The 23890-nt window shown below is 60.2% G+C and overlaps 3 protein-coding genes across 3 annotated transcripts; 2 read left to right on the plus strand and 1 right to left on the minus strand.

Moving 5' to 3' along the window:
- Positions 1-664: 664 nt before the first annotated feature.
- On the minus strand, positions 665-13332 carry FBXW5 (F-box and WD repeat domain containing 5). The gene is given in 13 exon segments (XM_032708168.1): positions 665-2546; positions 2999-3211; positions 4274-4421; positions 6935-7415; positions 8719-8867; positions 10144-10218; positions 10221-10302; positions 10304-10318; positions 10952-11017; positions 11019-11110; positions 13007-13055; positions 13057-13160; positions 13163-13332. Coding segments are annotated over 13 exon segments (1755 nt in total). The 5' UTR covers positions 13197-13332; the 3' UTR covers positions 665-2299.
- A 732-nt stretch (positions 13333-14064) lies between these two features.
- On the plus strand, positions 14065-17740 carry C8G (complement C8 gamma chain). Its single transcript, XM_032708554.1, is given in 8 exon segments — positions 14065-14257; positions 14885-15024; positions 15687-15757; positions 16082-16135; positions 16138-16188; positions 16493-16593; positions 16900-16937; positions 17458-17740. Coding segments are annotated over 8 exon segments (594 nt in total). The 5' UTR covers positions 14065-14119; the 3' UTR covers positions 17459-17740.
- A 2643-nt stretch (positions 17741-20383) lies between these two features.
- PTGDS (prostaglandin D2 synthase) lies at positions 20384-22969 on the plus strand. Its single transcript, XM_032708556.1, is given in 11 exon segments — positions 20384-20420; positions 20423-20458; positions 20461-20495; positions 21472-21496; positions 21499-21572; positions 21574-21611; positions 21727-21803; positions 21911-22024; positions 22229-22330; positions 22501-22526; positions 22800-22969. Coding segments are annotated over 10 exon segments (549 nt in total). The 5' UTR covers positions 20384-20398; the 3' UTR covers positions 22800-22969.
- The last annotated feature ends 921 nt before the right edge of the window (positions 22970-23890 follow it).

Raw genomic sequence — 23890 nt, forward strand, 5'->3', positions numbered from 1 at the left:
CTCGCTGCTGTTGGGAGTCTGGTGTCTGCAGGATATCTGTTCCTGCCCATCCCGAGCTGCAGCACCTGCCCGGGACTAAACCTGTGTGGGGAGCAGCAGCCTGGTGGCCTCTACTCCCTCTGTGTAGAAGAGACAAACAGAAGGGACACCCATAGGGGTCTGTCCCCTCCTGGGAACCCCCAGCTCCATTTCATAGTGGCTACTGCTGCACCAGGAATAAGCAAAGGGCTGTGAGGGGTCAGTGGCATTGCAGCTCAGGATGCTGCTGTGGCACAGGAATGCCAACCAGCAATAACAGGGCTCTCCGCTTACCTGCTCCATGCCTGTTAGTGCTTGGAAAAAAATGCAAATCCAGGAGGAATCCCCCCTGGCCTGTTCTGGAGCCTGCAATGCTCAGCCCTGACAGAGAAGAGCATTCCCAAGGCTGCCAGGGACTGCTGCTGCCCTTCCCCCTGGGCTGTTCCATCCTCCTCCCTGAGGGCAGAGGAGATTTGGGCAATTCCCTGCCTCCCACAGCTCTCTGCCCACACTCCCTCACCCAGGGCAGGTAACCACAAGCTGGGCAGCAGTTCCTGCAGTGCCTGAGCCCAGCCCTGTGACAGTCCTGGCCTCAGTTCTGCCTCAGTGGAGCAGCACTCCAAAGAACAAGCTCACATTGCAGAGATGCTTTAGCAGAGTATTTATTCAATGCCAGAGTGAAGAGCAAAACTCAGTACAAACAACCCCTTGGTGCCTCACTTGCTGCTGCACCAAGCCATGGGGTGGAGAGTTCACAGTTGGGAGAGGAGAAGGAAAGGCTGTTCCTTCACTGTGTGACTGCAGAGAGTGGGATGTGGAGCCTGTCTGTGCACACACACACACAGAGGAAGGAACCCCTTGATTCATGACAGAAAACCTGAGTACAGGGGTTTTGGAAGAAGCTGGGGCACAGCAGAATGTGGCTGCCGACCCTCCTGCTGCAGGGACTGCTAAAGCCATCAGTGCCATCATGACAGGAGCTGCCACCTCTGTCAGGTCTATCTGTAACCCCAGGCTGTGCTGGGGGCTCCCAAGGGGGGCCCTGAAACACCTCCCCTTGCCTGGGCTGCAGCTTCTTCCCAGCCCCACTCTCAGGAGTGACAGCAGCTCCTGGGAGCCCTGGCTAGGCCAGGTCAAGATTAGGAGCTTCATTTCAGACTCTGACATTTGGGTACCTGCTATGGGGAGAAGCTTCAGGGACAGACAGTGAACACCACTGAGTCCATAATCACTCAAAGTCACCAGCCCCACCAACCTCAGGATCCTGGGGGAGCTGAGCCCCCACCCACAGCGGGTCAGCCCCAGGGACAGGGAGCTTATTCAGCTGTCACTGCAGGCAGGAGGACTCCGTCCCCATCACCTGCAGGTGAATGAATACCTGCAGCACCTGTGGGTGCCTACACCTATTCACAGAGAACTTACCAAGAGAAGCTAAAGTGCCATAACTTGGGTAGCATGGGAGGGAGGTGACAAGCCCCACCAGCCATCCTCACGGGTGCCCCAGAATGGGACAGCAGATCCCTCACAATAAATACGTTCTTGATCCATAGCTTATTGAAGTGCTACTCAGCAGAGGAAGACAGAGGCAAAGCCAGCACCATGTTACCACCAGCCCTCCCCGCTCCCGAGTTTCGAAACTGGCAATATAAACACGCAGTTCCCAACGAGGCATCAACAGGCAGTGGAGGCCAGCCAGGCCCCCAGCCCTGCCTCCCCTCCGTCCTCTCACTGCCCCCCAGTTCCTGCCACCTCCCAGGAAGAGGCACCATGGGGACGAGGCCCTCAGCATTCTTCAGCAGTCAGATGAGTTGCCCATGGAGGTTTTGGACAAACACACAATAAAACACCTATGTTAAAGTCAGGCAGTGCAGCTGCACCATGGCTCCTGCCAAGCGCTCTGCAGCCGGCGGCTCCTGGCAGGGCCAGCCACATCCCAACCTCACACAGACCCACGCTGGACATGCCTCAGTGTCCTCCAAGCCCAGAGCTCACCCAGAGAACTGTGCCCAAGCAGCAGCGCTGGTGAGAAGCTGTGGGGAGCCCACCTTGCAGTGACCAGCTCAGCTGCTGTCCGGTGGGCCCAGAATAGGCCTCTCGGCTCTTATGTCCTGTCTTTGAAGCAGATGCTCCAAGGAGGAGGCAATTCCCACTGCTGGGGCTCCTCCTGGCTCAGCCATGGGATTTGTGTGCCCAGAGCTCATCTCTGTGCAGGGCTCAGGGCTCTGAGAGCTCCGGAGGAGGTGCTGCAGTGAGGAAGCTGCAGGAGCAGGTGTACCTGGGTTCAGCTTTTCTGGTTCATGAGCCAGGAGAAGAGCAGTTTCCTGGGCCGGGGTCTCCTGGCCTGCCGGATGCGCACAGCCCGCGGGGACCGCCACACCTTGATGGTGGTGTCATCGCTGGCTGTCAGCAGCAGCTCCTGCTCCACCGGGCTGAATGCCACCGAGTTCACCACGTTGTCATGCTGCAGCTTGGCCAGGCAGATGTTGTAGTGCCGGTCCCAGATGTAGCCGTGTCGATCTTCTGCCCCGCTGTGGCAGAGAGACACCAGTCAGGGCATCACACTGGTCAGGGCGTCAGCCCAGCAGCCCCAACATTCTGCCACTGCCACTCCCATCCTGCCGTGGGGATGGGGGCAAAGGGTGCTCCAGCCCCTGCCTCCAGAGCTTCACCCTGCACAGGCAGCTCCCTCCGGGATCCAGGGCCCCCAAAACACCTGCAGGCCCTGAGAAGGGCATTTGCCACCCACCACCAAACACAACACAACCCCAGATTTACCCTTTCCCCAGAGATTTACAGCAGGAGCAGGGCAGACAGCCTTTATCAGCATCCTCCAATTCAGTCCCTCTGCTCTATCCAACTCCATTCCCTGCCCTGCTCCCAACACACAGGAGTGTCCTGCTCACTCCAGCTGTCCTGCAACAATGGCCTCAGGCCCTTGCGGATGCAGGGTCAGGATCCTGCCTACCCACTTGCCACATACCTCGCCACAAAGTCCCTGCTGACGTCCAGGAAGATGAAGAAGCACTCCTCGTTGGGTGTGTAGGCCCGGTGCGCACGCAGGGCTCGCTTCACCTCCTTCATCGTCTTCAGGTCGAACACGTGCAGGTCGATCTCCTCGGCGATGGGGGGAGGCTGCATCGGGTCAGAGATGACGCAGTCCCGCGGCCAGGCCCGGCTGTTCACGTACAGGTACCTTGGGGAGGGCAGGGAGGAGTCACCTGCACCGCGCCACAGAGCTCACAGAGCCCCTGGCACGGCAGGCACTGAGCCTGCAGTCCAGCTTGCTGAAATCCAGGCTGAAACAGGGGAACAGGCGCTGAAACGCTCCTAGCCATGTTTGGAAAGGACAACCACACCTGGGAGGTGGCTCTAGGGGTCAGGTCATGCCTCTCTAATCCCATTAAACCCATCTTTAAGGATGGATGGGGGTATCTTGTGGGCAAGTATGGGGGGGATTCTGCCCCTTTGCTCCACTCAGGTTGAGACCCCACCTGCAGCGCTGCCTCCAGCTCTGGGGCCCCCAACAAAGGAAGGGCATGGAGCTGATGGAGCAAGTTCAGGAGGCCACAGAGATGCTCTGAGGGCTGGAGCCCCTTGCTCTGGAGACAGGCTGGGAGAGCTGGGGGTGTTCAGCCTGGAGAAGAGAAGGCTCCAGGGAGACCTCAGAGCTCCTTCCAGTGCCTAAAGGGCTTCAGAGAGCTGGAGAGAGACTTTGGACAAGGGCCTCGAATGACAGGACAAGGGGGAACAGGCTTCAAACTGCCAGAGGGCAGGGCTAGATGGGATATTGGGAAGAAACTCTTCCCAGAGACTGTGGTGAGGCCCTGGCACAGGTTGCTCAGAGAAGCTGTGGCTGCCCCATTCCTGGAAGTGTCCAAGGGTAGGTTAGATAAAGCTTGGAGCAACCTGGTGTAGTGGAAGGTGTCCCTGCCCATGCCAAAGGGGTGGGGTCTACATGGTTTTTAAGCTCCCTTCCAACCCAAACTATCCTAGGATTCTACAGATGATCTGCCTCAGGAATAAGACACATTTGTGTGGGCAGCTCCTCCCCTCTTACAAGGCCTGACCCTGTCCTGAGCTGGCTCAGGAATACATTCCTGCTGCAACCAGCAGTGATGCTCAGTGGTAACAACACGCCTTCAGCGCCAGATCAGCCTGTTCCATCCACCACAGTCATTTCTTCTCCTGGTCACCCCACAGAGCACAGGAGCACCTCTTGCCCACCCTGGCAGTGGCTGAAGGCCCCCACGCTTACCGGTGGTCAGGGGACAGGCCCATGCCGATGATGTGCCCATGGATGTCAATGACGTGATCCAGGGAGTCAAAGAACTCATCCGAGCGCCTCTCCTCCCCCAGCACCGGCCCAGCAGTTGTCATCTGATGGGGCAGGATCCTTTTAATCCCTGTGGGACAGAGAGCAGAGGGAGGTGGTTCCACAGGCCACTGCCAGCAGGCAGCAGGGCTGGGGGAGTCCCCAGGCTTCAGGAAGGGACTTCCCTTGGTGCTGCTAAGAAGGAGAACCAGCTCGCTGGCTGAGGACTGGGACAGAGCTGCTGTCCTGGTCAGGCTCCTTCAGCTCTCCAAGTGGGCTTTGGGTCAGGACTCCACCTGTGAGTGACACTAGCACATCCAACCCCAGACAGGGAGATGCTCGGCACCTGGGGGTACAGCCACACCTCACCCCAGCCCAGCTCCAAAGCACAAGGAAGCTGCGCTGGCCCAGGAGACACAGTTGTTGCAGAAAGGTTTTTCTCCTAAACGAATCCCGGGTCAGGCCCATTCCTGCAGTATCTGGCCTGGAGAAGCCCAACATATGCACTGGCTGGGGCAGAGTTTTCTCCTAATGCTGCCAAGTGCAAGTCAGTTCCAGAAAGCTCCAAGAACAGGTGCTTAAACCCAAACTGTGCTCAAGTGCTTTGTGGCTTCTGAACTTCCTGACTGAAGGAGACACATGAGATGGGTCAACCCCAGTCCCTTTCCAGCTCTGTTTGCCAGAAGTCCCAAACACAAACCATCTCCAACAGCTTCCTGGAGGACCCTTGTGAGCCTCAGCAGCTCCTGGGCACACACAGCCTTCATCCTCAGCAGGTCCAGGAGGAGCTAGAAGATGGCTTGGCCCATCTTATCAGCCCTCTGAGGGAATTGCTGACAATACCCTTGATTTTAGCCCTCTCCTGCAGCGCAACAAGATAGGAGTGACACACCACTGTACCTCAAGTCAAACGCCATTCCCAACATCCCTGTCTCTGAGCCTGGGCAGCCCAGGGCCTTCAGGACAGTACCAGTGTTCTTCCACCCCACTGACACTGCTCACCGGCATCTTCATCCTCCCTTCCACAGCACCACACTCCCAGTTCCAAACCCAGACAAGCTGCTCAGCTTGCCACCAGCACAACGAATGGGAGCTCAAGGACCTCGGGCCGGAACAGGGCTGTGTGCCAGCAGCAGCATGGGAGGTGAGCACAGAGCGAGCTCCTTCAGGTCCTGGGGGCACAGAGCAGGCGCACCAGGGCACACAAACCAAGGGCAAATGACACTGCAGTGACTCATGGCGGGCTAGGAGCCGAGCCAGCGTCCAGCCCTGTGAGCAGCAGCCTGTGCTGCGGGTGCTGGCCACCAGCCAGGGAGTCACAGAGTTCAAAGGTATCAAACAAATCCCTTGGCCCTGGGAGGCTGAGTGGGAATTCGTGAGCCTGCACAGGAATTCGAGAGCCCAAAGGTTCTGCCTCAGTGTGTGGCAGCCTCGGCTCAGCCCAGGGGACCTGGGTGCAGCCCTAGCTCAGCCCAGGGAGCAGGAGCATGGAGCAGAGCTCACTCAGTCCAAGTCATGTTCCCAACCGAAGTAGGCAAAGACCAAGTGACTCTTCTCCAAGTTATCTACAGCTCTGTAAACTGCCTTCCCCCACCTTACTGGGTGGTGCTGGTGTGGGACCAAGTCACAGGAAGGTCGAGAGACTCTGCAGCAGGGAAGCAAGATTGGAACTGTGCAAGCAGTGAGAGGAACTAAAACTGTGGTTTCGCAGGAGTCTTGCCTGGGAGCAGCTCTCTCCTTCCCTACATTTCTGGTCCTTTCTACCTCTCTGCCAGCTTTAGAGTCTCTTTGGAAAGCAGCCAGACTACCTGCTCCTGCTCCCCACTGTGCTGATTTTCGGTAAATTCAGGCTCTGCTAGTCCTGGTGCCTCAACAGGAGCACCCCAGATGAGAAAGGGACATCTTAACCCAGGACAAGGTCCCCAGCAATGGCACTGCCTGACACGTGCTGCACCCACAGTCCGTTGTACCCCATTGAGCAAGGAGGCTGCAAGCTGCCTGGCATTGCTCATCACAGAAACACTGGCTGGGGCAGTGAACAACCCCCTGTGAAACCCCCGTAGTCCCAGGGCAAGGGTGCCCAAGTGCCTCACTGAGGTTGAAAGCCCATGTGAGGGTGGTTCCACACCGGGCAGAGGAGAGGCAGGCAAGGGGCAGGGGCAGGCAGGGCACTGACACCCAGAGCGGGGGCACTGCACAAGCAACATGCACAAGAACTCCACGCTGCTCAGACCAGTCTTCCCTTGATGCCCTCTCCACCCCCACATGAGAACAGGACCAAGGTCCCTCCACACACCTCTCTCAGGGCAAGCGCCACCCTCCCCCTGCACCAGCTAGTGGCTGGTGTCCTTAAACCACAAGCTCCTTCTTGATCTTCTGCTCAGCCCTCAACATGACTTTGGCCACGTGTCATCCTGACAGCAACAAAACAACCCTCAGGCAAGTGCTTGTGAGGTGGAACCCCCTTCAGAACCTTGAGCAAACTGCAGCTCATGCCTCACAAACCAGCAGAGAGATCAGGTCTTTTCCAGACCCAATCCAGAGCCCAGCTGCAGCCCATGCCCCCAGGCTGGCCAACTGCCCCGGGCTCAGCCCCAGCCTTACCTATTTGGTGTGGAGAGTAGGTGAGGCATCCTGTGGTGAAGATTAAGTACTTAGTCTTGCTACTGCTGTCCGTGGGGAGCAGGTTTGGCTCAGGCGGTTTAGTTCTGTTACGCACAAACAGCTCGGCCACCTTTGTCTCCAGCTCTGTGTCAGTCATGGCAGGCCTCATGTGGCCCCCCATGATATCATCAAAGAACTGCTGCAGCCCGTCCTCTGCCGGCACACCCCCGGCATCCAGCAATTCCTGTACGGCTGGCTCTGGAGGCCGCTTGGGCTTGGCCTCTTCTTCCTCGCTGTCACTGCCAAGATCAAAGACTGGGCAGGTGGAGGAAGCAGCGAGCTGCTCCTCGTAGTCCAGGAGCAGGTCCGGGGAATCGTATCGGCTGCAGTCAGCCACCATCACGGTCCGGATGGTGCTGGCGTTCAGGTTCTGGATTTTGAACAGTCTCTTCACTACATTCACGTTCTCAGACTCGATGCCCTACAGGCAGAGGGGAGAAGTGAGCAGGAACCACCCCACTTCACTCCCACAGTTCAAACCAAGACCTGAGCCAGAGCAGGGACACCAGCCACCACCGACCCTTTCACACTGCATGTGGAGCACTGGCACAAGAACTGGCTCGAAGCTTGCCAGCTCTGCTGAGCTCCTTCCTCTCCTGGATGGAGACATATTGAGGCAAAACATACCTGCAAGCAGGCAACAGTGGAGCTGGGAAGCACAGAGGCTGGGCAGCCCTGCTGCCGTCCCAGCCTGAGGTCATCAGCTGGTGCTAACCGGTGCTTTACAGTGCAGGGCCAGGAGTTGGACTCAATCCTTGTGGATCCCTAACAACTCAGGATACTCTACGTTCTATAATCTACAAGGATTTCAGGACAAGGCCTCTGCAAAAGGCATGAAGTAGGATCCCTCTGGCTCACAGCAGCAGTGGCACAGGACCCCCGTGCTCCTGGAGTATGCCTGTAGCCTGCAGCAGGACGCAGCAGGTCTCTCCCTGCCTCACTGCTCTCAGCCTGCATCTGCACTCCCACACCCCCATCATGGGCAAGGACCTTCTTGGCCTCTCAGGGATGGAAGGGCTAATGCTGTATGGTCAGTGCAGCGTGGAGATGTGGCTGTGGGAAGAGTCTCTGCTACCAGAAGATTTCATCTGGGGTCAGCACCACGTTAAAAACACAAAAAATGGGGACGTGCAGCTGTGACACTGAGACAGAGGGCAAACATGGAAGAGGAACACGACTGCCAAGTGCCAGGGAATAAACAAGCAGTCTAAGGCCAGCACACATGGCTCTCCAGGTCTCACCGTGGCATCAGAGACAGTACCTGGCCTGAGAAACCTCAGCAAGACCAGGCAGGGCTGAGATCAGCTCAGGCTGCTCCAGCTCCCAGGAAAATACCCTGAGCAACCAAGTGGGAGAAAGGCCATTGTTAGGACACATGCCAGGCTACAGCCATCCCAGGCCCAGCTTCAGACTACCAAGGACCTTAGCAGCCCTGCTGTTAGGCAATGCATGCTCTGGGGCATTGCAGTCAAGTCCTCAGCCTAATTAATGGGGCAAGAGTTAATGGGATCTGAGGGCAGAGTCAGAATATTAGTGGATACCATGACACCAAGCGTGGAGAAGCCTCATGCAAGGCTTGCCTTGAGCTCAGGATCCTGAGGACAAGTCAGAGGAGACAAACAGGGATGACAGGAGGATTGGTCCATCCTTCCCTGCAGCTTTTCCTCCCCCAGGAGCCAGCAGGAAGCCGCACTGCCTGTGGAGCTGGAAGGAAGGCAGCTCACCTGGAAAGCATTGTTCAGCCACAGCACCGAGCAGGAGGTTATGCGCCCAATCCGATGCAGATTGCCTGAGATCAAGTTGGTTTCATTCAGCCAGCAGCCAAACACATCGTAGGGTTTATTCCTCACTCTGGAAAGCAGTGTGAAGTTCTCTGGAAGAGACGGGAAACATAAGTGTGAGGCGACAACTCCCAGCAAGGGCCCTGGAGAAACAGGGCCTTTCTACAGGACAGGTCTCTGCAGGACAGGCACTGAGGCAGCACTGCTAACCTCCATCCAGCTTCAAGCCACTGCTAAGGAGACACATTATTTCTCTTTTCCAGAGACATGTGTGATGAGACCTTGACAAGGGAAATCAAAACAACAGGGCAGCCTGACAGAGCCAGAGCAGAGAGCAGTCCCACCTCCCAGCCTTTCCCTGAGCGGGGCCCAGGGGACAAGAATGAGTTAAACACACATGGAATTTCACTCCTACTCCCAGTGCTCAGGGCCTTTCCCAGCAAGGCAGCTGTGCACTCCTGATTCCTGGCACAGAGATGGTGAGAGATAATTCAGTGGGGATTAGCCACATGCACAGGGCTGCAGCAGCAGAAGTGAAAGAGGCTCAGGTGACAGCCCCTCAGAAAGCTATGTGAGGCTCAACGGTGGAACTAGGGCCCCAAAAAGATGGTCTGAGGGCTGTATCCAGCACTTCTGCTCTGCTCCGGAGACAGGCTGAAAGAGCTGGTGGTGTTCAGCCTGGAGAAGAGAAGACTCCAGGCAGACCTTAGAACCCCTTCCAGCGCCTAAAAAGCTCCGAGAGGGCTGGGGAGGGACTTTGGACAAGGGTCTGGAGGGACTGGCCATGGGGAATGGCTTCACACTGACAGAGGGAAGATGGGATATGGGAAAAAATTCTTCCCTGTGAGGGTGGGGAGGCCCTGGCACAGGTCGCCCAGAGCAGCTGTGGCTTCCCCATCCCTAGAAGTGTTCAAAGCCAGGTTGGAAAAGTCTTGGAGCAAGTCTTGGGATAGTGGGAATGTGTCCCTGCCCATGGCAGGGGGTGGAACGAGATGAACTTTAAGGTCCCTTCCAACCCAAACTGTTCTGGCGTTCTATGGTTCTATGCCTAGCACCACATGAGACAGAAATAGGAGCTTCAAGACAACAAGTAAGGTGGATAACCCTTGCCAGACCTGTCACGTAGGACAGAAGTTAAGTGAGAGTAAATACAAGCCACACTGCCTTGAGGTGCTGTCGTGGTGACCCGAGCAGAAGTTAAGGCTGTCTGTAAGGCTTCCCCTCCAAAACTGTGATTGGAACCCTTTAGTTCAGGTGGTTGGGTGTCAGGACAAGCTGAGGTGAAGGCCACTGCACACCCTAAGAAGAAGGGAAGCCCAGCACCCAGCACTCACCCCTCCTGGGAGCCTTAGTGAAGGCAGCACTTACCCATGCTGATCACAGCGATCTCCCCTGAGGAGGAGTTGTGAGGCCCCACAAAGACACCAGATACCAGCAGAAGGAATCATCGGAGTTGAACTGGGAGAACTGGGTGTAGCTCCAGTTGTATGGTCTCATGTTGGAGCTGTGCTGCAGAGAGATGTCCAGGCTCATTGCTCCAGATCTACAGAGAAATGGACAAACAGGAAGGAAACTGCTGAGAAGCCTGAGAGTGGTTCCACTTTATCTGTTCTGCCATGCACTCACCAGGACGTGAAAAACAAACACTATCACAAACCCCTTTTAACTGCCTCCCAGTCCCCATATTCCTGTTAGAACTCCCCATTTCCCTGACAGAAATTTGGAGGGCTAAATGGAGAACTGTTGCTCCATCGGTCAGAGAGGGTGTTCAGGTAGTAAATGGTGCTGTCACAGCTGGGTTTCCAACGTGTTCAGAGAGATTTCTCCCAGGACAACCACTTATGCAAGACATCTATTGCAGTGGATCATTATCTCCCCACTCCTTGTCAGACCCAGGTCACAACAGGGCACTGATTTGCACCTAGAAGCACCAGCAGGCACTTTGGCTACCTCCACACAATGGGCTGGAACTGGAATCCACAGCCCTCAAGGCTACATTTGCAAGAGTCATTAGTTCTGTGGCTTGGAGAACAGCTCAGCATCTGCAGAAGCCAGCCTGAGTCCAGGGACATCTGGTCAAATCTCTCCTCTCCACAACCTTCCCAAAGGCTGCTCTCAGGGCTAAGTCCCACTGAAACCACATCTGGAAGGACTGGCAGGGCACCTGCCCCTTTACCTTGACTGTGCAGTCTTTGGAGCAGGATGCAAACAGGCAGCCAGAGTGCGAGAAGCTGAGGTGCAAAAACCTGGTCATTGTGCTCCTTCAGGGCCTGCACCTCCACGCAAGGGATGGTGTCGTAGAGCCTCTGGAACTCATCATACCAGGAGACAGCAGCTGCAACACAGAGCAGGGACACGGGACAGGAGTGTGAGCGGAGGGAAGCACAGAGCTGGGCTAAACCAGCATCAGTCTTAATAAACCAGTCCTAGCTCCTGTGAGCAATGCCAGGAGCTCTGCTGGGGCACCAACCCATGGCTGCAGCTGAGTTACCAGCACTCACCATTTTCCTCAGTAGCTTCCCTAACCCCCCCCCCCCCAAAAAAAAAAGCCTTTCTGCCAGTACCCACACAGCTCCACATCACACCTTCCAAACCAGCACAGACCCTGCTGAAACAGCCAGGGCAGAGCTGCTGGCTGTCAGACCAAAACCTTGCCCAGATAAAACAGTCCTCCGAAGGGAGACATGCTCCAGCACAATCAAACCAACCGGGGAGGGAAGCTGGGAAGCTGCTCCTCACCATACTCGGCTCCGCATTGATTATCTCTGTCTTGTCTAATGCAGAATTAAGACAGTTCTAGAAAGGGTCTGGGACCAGAAAAAGAAACATCTCCATGAGATAAGAGACTTGAAAGAACGAGAGAGAAGAACGGGAGCTGGGCAGAGCGTGCCAGGAGAGGAGGAGCCCTGCAGCAGCACAGCCTGGGGTACACTCACAGCAGTCCACTGACAGCCAGTGAAGAGACAAATAAAGAAGATTTTTAACGAAGGGCCCGGCCAGGCAGCCTACAAACTTCTTGCAGCAGCAAATCCAAAGAAGCAAAGAGGATCAGGCATGTATATGGATAAGGGCCAACTTTCCTAGTGACACTGAACAGGACTGAAGGATTTTTGGAACGTGCTGCAGCCCGGGAGGCACCTGGTCCTAGAGGAAGGGACCAGCTGATACCAGCACATGCCACTGCTGCTCGCAGCCTGGGCACTTCAGGCTCCTCTGAACCTCCTGGGCCCAGCCCATGTGGCTGGGAAACAGCTTGGACGGGCCCCACCTGGCCAAGCAACCCCCAACCTTTCCTCTTACAGACCCCTGGATACCATTCCCCCAACCGTGGAGCTGCCCAGTGCAAGCAAGCTGGCAGAAGTATTCACCAAACTCCCTTCCCAGGCCTGCCAGCTGTCCCTGTCCTGCTGCCTCATGGAGGGTGCCTATAGCTCCAGCAGCCAGGGAGGTGCCTGAATATGTTACTGAGCTACACCAACCGCTCCATCCTAATTATTGCTCAACAACAGGGCTGGCAGCTGACTAACCAGCTCTAGGGGGCTGTGAGGGAACAAGGCTGGTCAAAGAGTCTCAGATAAACCCTAAAGAGAATGTCCTAAGCCCCACAGAACTCCAAGGTCTGCGGGAGTGAAGTCATGCAGCCTGAGTCATCCATCCACATCCCACCTCTCCCTAGAGCCCTTCTGCTCTGGTGTTCCTGGTGCAGGGAGATGGGCTCCTGCTGCTTGATCCCTGGCATTTCTTCCTGTATTTCCTGGCATTTCTTCTGTAGCCACTGCAACTCCCGATCCAGGACCCAATTCCCCCAGCCACTGGGGGAATCCCAGTTCCCTGCAGCATACTGGGAACAGGCTGCTTGGGCTCTGAAAGAAACTGCCCTCGGCAGCGGGGGTTCCTGCTGGCAGGTCCCCAAGGCCTGTCCCAGTGCGTGACAGTGCAGCCACCCTTCCAGACTGCACCAGACTGCTTCCAGCACTGGATGCGCAGAGGGAGCAGAGCTGTGACAACATGACTGCCACCCTGGAGCCCTCTGACAGCTTGGACAGGGATGGCCGTGTGGGGCTCCCTCAGTTCCTGCTGTGAGCCCAGATCGAGTCCCACCTGCCCAGGCACAGTGGGGCAGCTGCTGCCTCAGCATGTGCCCCCAGTGCCATCACAGGGGCCACACGCCCCCCCACGGGCGGGGGGGCGCAGTGTTCCTCCCGGCTCAGGGCAGGTGCTCCCCGCTCACCCGGGTGCCGCGGCACGTCCCGGGACACGCGGTAGTAGCGGTAGAACAGCGTCCTTCCACAGGAACTCGTCGCGGGCCACGGCGCGCCACTGCTGGCACACGAGCCCCACCGAGAGCACGTCGGCGTGGTCCAGGTACAGGAAGATCTCGAACGGACGGTGTCCGGCAGCCGGGGCCCGCCTGCGGCCATCGTGTCATTCTGCCGCCGCGCTGGGGCCGAGCGGGGTGCGGGGTCAGGGGACGGGGACCGCAGAGGCCCTCGGCCCGCCCGTGCCGTGCCCGGTATTCCCTGTTCCCGGTATCCCCGTTCCCCCCTGTTCTCGGTATCCCGTTCCCCCCGTGCCGTTCCCGCTGTGTCCCCGTTCCCGGTATCCCCGTTCCCCCCGTGCCGTTCCCGCTGTGTCCCCGTTCCCGGTATCCTCGTCCCCCCCGGGCCGTTCCCGCTGTGTCCCCGTTCCCGGTATTCCCGTTCCCCCCGGGCCGTTCCCGCTGTGTCCCCGTTCCCGGTATTCTCCGTGTTCCTGGGCCGTTCCCGCTGTCCTCGTTCCCCCCCGTTCCCGATATTCCCAGTGTTCCCAGTTCCCCCGTGCCGTTCCCGCTGTCCCCGTTCTCCCCCGTTCCTGGTATTCCCGGTCCCCCCGTGCCGTTCCCGCTGTCCCCGTCCCCCCCGTTTCCAGTATTCCCCGTGTTCCCGGTCCCCCTCCGCACCTCGGCGGCTCCACTGCCCCCGCCCCGTCCCCCAACTTCCGGCCGCCGCTCCGGGCGCGCCCCCGCCCGCCAATCAGGGCGCCGCGTCCCGCCGCAGCCCCGACAGATCGAGCACAGAGCTTCCCGCCGTGCGCCAGGTGTAGCGAGCCGAGCGCGGCACGATCGCTCCCGCGGCGGCAGCGCTGCCCCGCCCGGCCTGACCAGGCCACGCCTCTGAGCCAGGCCCCGCCCCGTCGGCCCTGTCACGCCCCGCCTGAACAGGCTCCGCCCACCCCGGGACGGGCCCCGGGGTCGGTGCCCGGCCCCCCCTTCGGGTCTCAGTGCGGGCACCGCCTCCGGTCCTGACCCCTGTCCTGTCCCCCCGGCCGTACCCGCCTGCCCCGCCGCCTCCCAGCACAGCGTCTAATGGCGGCCCTGCGCGCCCTCCTGCTCCTCGGGCTGTTCCTCACGGCGCGGGGGCAGCGGCCGAGGCGGCGGCGGCCGCCCCCTGGCCAGAGCCCGCTGGACAAGGTGGCGGCTCAGGAGGGGCTCAGCCTCCCCCAGGTGAGGGTTTGGGCCGGGACCCTGCACTGGGGGAGGGCTGCAGGAAGTGTGGGGACTCCCGTTCCCCTCTGTTCCCCTCCAGGGCTGCCCCCAGTGCCCACCCAGACTCAGCCTCCCAGCCCGTCCCCCAGCTCAAGCCCCCCGTGCCCCCCGCACACAGCAGGGTGGCAGAGCCCAGCTCAGCCCCAGCACTGCCCACAGGGCTGCCCACGAGGCAGGTGCAGGGACCGGAGCCTCGGAGGGACCCCCGTGCTTGCCCAGACAGACCCCGGCTGTGGGTGCAGCCGCCGTCGCTCTGAGGCTTGGGGTGAGCTTGGACTGCAGCATCAAGTGAGACCCAGCACACACCCAGGGTGGGACGGGGGTGCCCACAGCCCCGTGGGCAGTGTGAGCCATAGGCAGGTGCCTTAGACACCACCCACAAAGCCCCAGCCTATCCCATGCCAGGCTTCTCTCTGCCTTGCCATCCCACACACTCGATCACAAAGGGCAGTCGTGTCCTGGGGACACCCCAAGGGACAGGCTGTGGGCAGAGGTGCCAAGTGAGGGGACAGTGGGTGCTCGGGGTGAGTGGGGGCAACCTTGGGCTGGTGGCTCTGTAGATGGTGCCACCCCTGTGTCATGCAGCTCGCAGGGAGGTGGTTCCTGGTCAGCGTGGCCTCCCGCTGCAGCCACCTGGCAGAGCACAGCCACCAGCTGGAGGCCACGACAGTGATGGTGACCGTCCTGGAGGGACAAAGCCTGGCCATCAGCACCCTCAGGAAGCTGTGAGTAACAGTGGGCAGGGGGGCCACAGGCAGGACAGGGTGCTGTAGGCAGGTCACAGCAGGACCGGTGCCCTGGGATGGGGGCGGGGGACACTGGGTGGAATGAGAACTCTGCAGGCAAGTCAGAGCAGTGCTAGTGCCCTGGCCGCTGGCTCCAAGGAGGACAGAGCTGCCCCAGAGCAAAGTGTGGGTGGGATCCCCTCTGTGAAGTTTTGTAGTAGAAGCCCTGGCCACAGTGGTCACCCTGCCACCCCCAGCCACTGGCCTGGGGTGGGCTCAGGGTTAGGGACAGGCAGGCTGGTGAAACCGAGGCACGCGATGCCTCCACAGGCCAGCCTGGGACTGGCTCTTGGGGCCCACCCCAGGGGCAGCAGAGCTAAAGACAGGGATCTTCACATCTGTGGGCGCTTCCCCTGGCCTGATGGGCCCTGAGGGGCTGACCAGGCTCAGTGCTTCAGGGAGGGGGCAGGGACCCCCTCAAGCTCAGCAGGTTTTGGGGCTCAACATCTCTCACAATGTCTTGACAGGGCTCTGGGACATCTCTTTCCCTGGGGAGAAAACAAAGTCCCAGGAAACAGCGTGTGTGCCCTGCAGGCAGGCCGTTCAGAGACCTGGGGGGATCCTCCCCAGCCTGTGCTGACATCTCTTTGTCTTCCGTGCAGGGATGGGATGTGCTGGGAAATCAGGCAGCGCTACCTCCCTGCCCAGGCCCCTGGACGCTTCCTGCTGAAGGGTGAGGGACACCAGGCTGGGGTGACAGGGAGCTGCTGGAGCCCCCCACTGCGTTGTTCTGGGCAGGGCTTTGGTAGCAGTGTCCCTCTTCCCAGTGCCCTCTCAGTATCTTACCACTGGGATCTCTAGGTGCCAGATACCATCACGGGTGATGCCATGGGCTGGTGCCTCCTGGAGAGCAATGGTGCCTGTGGGGCTGCCCCACTCTGGCCCTGATTTTTACCCCTTGTACACCTACCTGGTTTATGATGAAACAATGCCCTGCATGGTACCAGGCTAAGCAGGGTTAACCAGGACTCACTGGGCTCTCCTCTGTCCTTCCCAGGCCATGGGCACAGCAGCAAGGTGGATGTGGTGGTGGGTGAGATGGACCCCAGCAGCTTGCCATCCTCTATTACCAGAAGGGCCGGAGCGTCTCTGCCAAGCTCTATGGTGGGTCGAGGCTCAGGGGCTTGTGGCAGGTGAAGGACAGGGGTGGGAAACCCATGCTGGGCTCAAGGGATGGCAGCCGGAGCCTCAGAGGACCCAAACATGCGAATGGGGTCTCCTGAGGGTCACTCCCCAGCTGACAATTGTCCCCAAAGGCTGAAGGGGGAGCTGGTAAGGGGGTAACCAGAAACCCACTTCTGTGAACTTAAAGACCCCCAGGGCCCTGAGCTTCGCGAAGGGACATGGGGGGCTTTGGGACAGGGCCAGGCAGGGCCCGAGGCCGCTGGCAGTGTCTCCCCCCATGCAGGACGGACCAGCCGGGTCAGCGACACCGTTGCGGACAAGTTCGAACAGCACGTGAGGGCTGTGGGTCTCAGTGAGGATGTGACCTACTACTTCCCACCTACGGTGAGTGGCACCTGGTCCCTGGGGAGCAGGGGACCCCATGGCAGTGGCTGCACCCAGGGGCAGGGCCTAGCATCAGGGGCTGGGGTCCAGCCCCTCCAGTGTGGGGAGGGGGAGGTACATCCCCAGGGTCTGAGCAGCTCATGGCTCCACAGCAGGAGCACATGTGGGGTCTGTCCTCCTGCTGTGGCCACCCCAGGGGCAGAGATGCAAGGACCAGGGCTGTGCCTCACAGTGTCCTGGGGGTGCAGGGCAGGGGGGTGCCAGGTCCCAGGGAGGGTGACCCCCCCCAGGCTCTGTCTCTTGCAGGGTTTTGCGACTCCGCAGACGAGTTCATGTCCTGGATGGTGAGCTGGGGATCCTGGGTGGTGCACTGGGACCCCCATGTGCTAGGCTTGGCCCCACACTGGGCACCAGTGGGGCGTGCCTGTCCTGGCTGGGGGCTGAGCACACTGGGCCAGACCCACACCACACCACAGCTGTGTGGTCCTGCCCCAGGAGCATGGAGGCACTGGCCTGGCAGGGGGCAGCCATGCCAGACTGTCCCTCAGGACAGGGTCTCTCTGTGCCTTTGTGTGGGGTGAGGAGGTGGCGGAGTCACCCAGGGTGGGCATGAGGTGCATCCTGGCAAAGCAAATCCCATTTAACCCCTACATGGCTCACACTGGGCTTGATGGGTCTATACTGGTGTTTCCCGAGATGGTCTGGGATGGGGTGTCCTGGCACAGGGACACCCTGGGCTGAGGCTGGGTCCCTGGAGACAGCTCCATCACTTGTCATTGGTGCTTGGGAAGGCAGAGGTGAGTCTCCAGGCCAGGTGCTAGGCTTGGACACCCCCCAGCCCCTCAGTACTTCTCTTCCTTCCAGAAACAGAGCTGTAGGTGCAGATGGAGTTGCCGGGGTTTCCCCAGAGCTCACCCCTCACCTCATTTAGCTGCCCATGGCCACGTGGGTCTGAGCTGTGCTTTGCTCATCCTCCTCTGCTGCACCACAGCCCTGGAGCCAGCTCTGGGGCTCTCCAGTGCCTCCAGCTGTGCTGGCAGCTGCATCCATCCTGGTCCTGCACCCTCTCAGCTTGTGTCACCCCTGTGCTCTGTGCACCAGTGTCCTGCAGGAGCCAGCAACACCCCAATAAACACCTCAGAGAAGAGCCTTTGTCCAGGCCAGTCACCTCTTGGTCTGCCCCAGCCAGGCCAGCTCTGCCTCCATCCTGGGCTGCCAGTGCCTTGGAATCACAGCATCACGGAATATTCTGAGTTGGAGACGTGCTTCCACCTGGGTGGGTCCCAAGGGGGTGTTGGAGGACGTGCAACCCCCTTCCATACCACCCCCCTCATCCTCTCCCTGAGCCCTGTCCCAGCGAAGCAGGAGTTGTGGTGGTTCCTGGGATGTGGGGCACGTGGGTCTGGCTTGGCTGGGGGCGAGGGAGCATCCGGCACTGAGGGCAACAGCACCATGCCTGGCACCATGGGAGGCACAGACTTGGGGGCACTGGGGACCAGCATAGCATCTGCCTTTTCCCCAGCAAGCTGAGACATCCCTCAGGGACCCCAGAGGAGGAAATCTCAGCCTCGCAGCATTTCTCCTTCCCATCTCCAGGGCCTCCAGGGCAGGGAAACAGCCCATTCCCTTGCCCCAGCCCTGCGGAGCGCGTTCCCTGAGGGGAACCCCTGCCCACACAGCCAGCACCCCTTGGAGAGCCAGGCTGGGGGTCTGGCAGGGCTTGGACCAGGGGTGCAATTAGGGGAGAGCCCCAGGGTTAATGCTGCAGCCCCTCGTGGGACCCCTCTTCCCTGTGTGTGGAGCCTGGCGAGTGGTGCCCATTGCCATTGGCTTCGGGAGGGGACGGGGAACATCCCCACAGCAGGCAGGTTGGGGGTCCCAGCCCTCCGCAGCCCCTGGGGCAGGCAGCAGCCTTTGCCCCAGCACTGGTGTTTTGCAATTGGAGCGGGAACTGGTAACACATGTTGTTTATCAGGGAATTATGTAAGGGACACCACGTGATTGTGCCCAGAGCCAGCCCTGTTCCCACCACTCACGTGGAGGTTAGCGGTGTCCAGCCATGCTCTTAGACCCCCCCAGGCCACCACCTGAGACTGGTAGAGCCTGGTGTGGTGGATCCATCTCACTTTCTGCCCTGTGCCCACCTGCACCCCAGGGTGGCTGCACTGTGGCAGGGCAATTGGAGGCAAGGGGAGAGCCCTGGGGAGCTGGGCTGGTCCCCAAGGAGCTCACATGCCCTGTGCCCACTGTCCCACCTCAGCCCATCTGAGGTGGGGCTAACACCCAGGTTGTGTCCAAGATCTGTGTCCAGCCGCTGTGGGGACCCACAGCCTGGATACTCCATCCTGCCCCCAGCTCTGCTTATCCTGTGCCGTGCTGCTGTCGGTGCCCCCTTTGTCCCCACATGGCCCCACCTGCCCCCATGCTCCAGAGCTTGCACCCAGCATTGCCACTCAGGTCCTTGGGCTGGTTCCCAGCTTTGCCCCACCCAGGAGAGCTGGGAGAGTGGGTACCACCCAAGTATCCATCAGGCACCCCTTGCTGCCACCTGGGCAGGGAGCTGGGGGTACCCAGGCAGCAGGGGGGACTTTGTGTTCCTGCTGCAGTGCTGGTTGACAGTTGACACCCCTGGGTGCTCCCTACCTCTGTGCCCGATGGAGAGAGCCCCCTGGGGAGGCTGAGTCCTAGCCCAGCATGCAGGGCCCCAGCCGGGCTCTTGTGATGCTCGGTCCTGCCTGACTCAGCTTTTGTTTTGTTTTCATAAATCCACGGGGCCGGGCAGGCGCGGGGGTGCACAGGGCAGGGCGGCCTCACAGCGGGGCGTGGGGAAGGGAATGTACAGGGGGGCCTGCCAGGGGAAAAAACAGCTGTTGTGAAAACATTCTCCTTACGTAAAGCACCTTGGCAGGGCCATGCAGGGCTGGGGTTCTGCCTGGCATAGCCAGTCCTGCCCAAACCCTGCCATACCCACGGGTGCTGCTGCTGGCACCCAGCATACATCCCCTGCCCTCACTCTGCAGGGGGGGCCCCCAGATTAAGGGGGGACATCTCAGCGCCTGCTGGTGACCCCAAACCAAGGGGGAGGGCATCTCCAGCCCCTCTTGGCAAAGGGTGCAGAGTGGTGAGGCGGGTGGGGTGTGAAACTCTGGGGTCCATCTGGCTGCATTCTGGTCCCCGTGGAGCTGAGCATCTGGGCTCCCCAGCTTGCCAGTGGGATGAACCGGAGCTGCACCTTGGTGGGATACACCCCAAGGGTCCTGAGGCCAGCCGAGATGCTTCCTTGGGTGATGCAGGGACTTGAGTCGGGGCAAAGCAGGGGGTCCTACAGGAGTACACGCAGGTGTCCCCAAGTCCCATGGGTCGGGTTGGGACCTGGCAGGCACTGGACATTCCCTCCACTTCACTGGAGCCCCTTTCTGAGTCCAGGTGAGGCTACCCTGTGCAGACTGGGCAGCCCTGGCCCCTGCCCGTGGGCAGCCCCTGCTGCCTGCCCCGACCCTGCGCCGCTGAGGCCAGGGATGGCCGCCGCTCCGGCCGCGGGCTGTTTTCATTGCGGAGGAGTTTGGCTCCCCGGAGCAAACACGTCATATCAACAGGAGGGCTGCATTCTCAGGATCCCCTGCCTGCCCTTTGGCTTCGGCGCTCAGCCCTGCTCCAGCTTGCATAACGGCACGGGGGGGAGGCAGGGTGGCCCCTCGCGGGGGCCCCTGCACCGCCTGTCCATAAATAGGGGCTCGACGGACTCTCCAGCACCGCAGCGCTCTGCCTCCAGCTCTTGCTTGGCTCAGCTCGGCTCGGCTCGACCATGCAGGCCATGCTGCTCAGCGTCCTGGGCTGGCCCTGCTTGGGGCACTGCATGCCCAGGACGCATTCCCATCCAAGCCGACTTCCAGCAGGACAAGGTGACCCATCCCAGCAGGCATCACCCGCGTGGAGGTTTGGGGTGTTTGGGGGATTCTTGCCCTGAAAATGTGTGGAGAGGGTGGTGCAGATGGATGTGGGGCCAGGCTGGACACTGGGAGGGCAGGGCACTGGTGGCCCACACAGCCCCCATCCTGAGGACCTCCCAATACCTGGTTTTGGGTGGCTCTGGAGGGGATCCAGAATCTCAGCTCCAGCCCGTGGGGCAGAACTATGGGTGAGATGTGGGTCTGAACTGCTGCTGTGCTGTAGAATGGGTGTGATTATTCAAGAGTCTTACAGAGAAGACTGAGGAAAAGCAATCTCATTCTGCGAGTCAGCATGGAGATGGGCCATGGAAACTAATCCCTGACAGAGACCCCAGCCAAGGGCCCCCAAAAAACAAGGGCTGCTCTGCTGAGGTGTCCCACGCACCGCTCTGCCTCTGGAAGGGTCCTGGGGGGCCACGGCCACCCGAGGGGGGTGATGGGGATGGAGGCACTTCCTGCAAGGATGGGCATCTGGGATGTCCCTGCAAGGGTGATCCCAGCACGCCCCTCTCCAAGGCTGGCAGTTCCCTTTGGAGGGCACCATGCTGCTGGCCCCAGGGACTGGGCTAGGATGAGCCATGCTGGACTCAGGGTCCTGACCCCTCCTTGAGCCCCCAGATGGACCGAAATGGCATCTCAGAGCCAGACAGTCCTGTCACCTTCCCCAGTCTTGGAGCAAAGAGGAAGGAAACACCCAAGTGCTGGGCAGTGAAGGGCACGTCGTGAAAACAGGGATTTCCTGGCCTCTGGGTTTTGTGGTTACCAAGAGTGGTAGCAGCTCCCTGGGGATGAGGACCCCAGGACACCATCCTGCTGTGGGGAATGGGCTGCCAGGGAGAGAGATGTGGCCTGGGCTGGGGCTGGTGGGGGGCTGAGGGGCAAGACAGGGTCTGCACCCAGCTGGGGCTGGAGTGGAGGTTGTGTGCAGCTCACAGGGAGATGGTACAGCATCGGCCGGCCTCCGACTCTAACTGGTTCAAGGAGAAGAGGCACCTAATGAAGATGTGCACCACTATCATCTCCACCACCTGCAGATGGAAACCTGGAAGTCACTTCCACCTACCCCAAGTATGGGCATGGGGAGTGGGTGAGTGGGGAGGGGGTGCGAGGGGGGGGAGGCACTGGTGCATCGCCCCAGCACTCTGACATCCTTGTGCTGTGCTCATGCTGTGTGCGATCAAAGGGGTGACCAGTGCGTGACGAGGAACAGCCTTTACACCAAGACGGAGCAGCCGGGGCGGTTCAGCTACACCAGCACCCGTGAGTGCCCCCTGACCATGGGGCAGCCCTGCTGTCACTGTCCCTACTCCTGCCTTGGGGCAGATTTGGAGCCTGGTGGCTGAGCCATGCTCCCCTGTCCCCCACAGGCTGGGGCAGCAAGCACGACATCCGTGTGGTGGAGACCAACTACGAGGAGTACGCCTTGGTGGCCACCCAGATCTCCAAGAGCACCGGCCCCTCCACCATGGTGCTGCTCTACAGTACGTCTGCTCTTCGCCCCCATGCTGTACGCCCCCCAGGACTTCCTGGAATGTCTCTCTCTCCCACGGGAGAAGGGCAGCACCGTCTCCCAAGCTGGGGTGACCTCTGGGATAATGGCTGGGTCGGGACCCCCTTGCTGGGCTTCCCGTGCCCCATGCTGGCAGGTACGGTGGGGCTGCCCCTCACCCTGCTCTTGGCTGCAGGCCGGACCAAGGAGCTGAGTCCTGAGCGCCTGGAGAGGTTCACCCAGTTCTCCAGGGAGCAGGGCCTGACAGACGATGAGATCCTCATCCTGCCCCAGACAGGTGAGGCTGGAGGCTGTGGGGAGCAGGGGGTGAGATACCCCAAGGGGGCTGAGAGGGAGGAGAACCTCCTGGCTTGTTCCTGCCTCAGTGTGGGGCCAGCCATGGGGTGCCCCCATACATGGTCCCTCAGGGGGGGCTGAGGATGATCTCTCCTTTTCTTCCCCTCACAGACAAATGCATGACAGATGCTGCCTAGGTAAGTCCTGCCTTCACTCGGGGTCAGACCAGCCCTGCGGGAGGGTCAGGGGTGTTCAGAGCCACTGCATCCCACAGAGCCCTCGCCAGCCCTTCCCCAGGCTGTTCCTCTCCTTACCCCTATGAGGGATTCCCCATCCTGACCCTGTGGGGTGCCTCAGGCCCTGGGTGGTGTGTGCTCACCCACTCAGTGTGGGGCTGGCCGGGCCAATGTCCCTGCATGTGTCACCCTGTCTCCCACAGCTCAGCTGTGCTCACCCCCCATCTCTTCCAGGTGATCCCACCAGCTGCTGCCGGCCAGAGCCCTGACAGCGCCGCAAGCTGGTGACCACCCTGTCCCGTCCCAACCCCAGTGCACCCCACAGCACTGCAAGCAGCCTTCACTCCCTGGCTTCACACCCCACACCTGTACCCCCATCCCCATTAAAGCCCACATAAAACCAACCCTCGTCTGCTAGGTTGTTGTGAGGAAGCCCCAGTGGGGCGATGGGGAGGGGGAAGTGTGGCTGGTGGGGCTGGGGCTTGGTGTCAGGGCTGACCCCAGCTTTTGGCCATGGGACCACTGGGCTGGGGCCCTCTGTGCACTAGCAGCCCCACACTACGGTGCTGCCTGACCACCAAATATGCCCCGTCCCAAGCAAAGGGGTCCCTGAGGCCGGGACCTACTGGGGAGATCTGCGCCCCTCTGCCCCCTTGGGCATCCTGGGCTCCCTCACCTTTCCTGCCTTGGTTCCCTGCTGGAGAGCAGGCTGGCAACGTGGGAATGGGATGACAGGCAATCATAGGGAGGTCTCCAAAAATTTGGGGAAGGATGGACATGAAGCAAAAGGACATCCCTGAGGGCTGGATGTGGCTTAGCTCTCACCACCCCCCCGGGCTCCATCCATGAGCCTGGACCCTCTCCAGCAGCGGGGTCTGAGTCTGCTGCCACCAGCCTGGGAAGTCACCAACCCCTTCTGGGGGCACCAGGCTGTGGCTCAGCCTGGGCTAAAACACCAGCACAACCATCTTCTGGCACTGAGGATCCTGAGGTGGGATCCGTCCCATCACTGCCAGATCCTGGGACCAGCAGGAACAGCTGCGAGGGGGGCCCTGGGGGCAACTCAGCTCCCCCCTCCCCAGACAGAGCAGCAGGCATGGGGCAGCACCCAGTCCCGGCGTGCTCTGGGCAGGGTCTCACACAAGGCTGCATTCATTCGGGACTGGGCAACTGGGCAGGACAGGGCCAGCACTGTCACCTAACCCGGGTACAGGTTATCCCTGCTCTTGTGTAAACCTGTTGCATAAAGGTAGGGAGGGCAGGGGTGCTGCCAGCAGTGGGGGCTATAAAGGTGGGTGCAGCCTCTCCTGCCCACATCCACCCCC

This window comes from Chiroxiphia lanceolata, chromosome 21 (genome assembly GCF_009829145.1).
Source record: "Chiroxiphia lanceolata isolate bChiLan1 chromosome 21, bChiLan1.pri, whole genome shotgun sequence".
Classification (NCBI taxonomy): domain Eukaryota; kingdom Metazoa; phylum Chordata; class Aves; order Passeriformes; family Pipridae; genus Chiroxiphia; species Chiroxiphia lanceolata.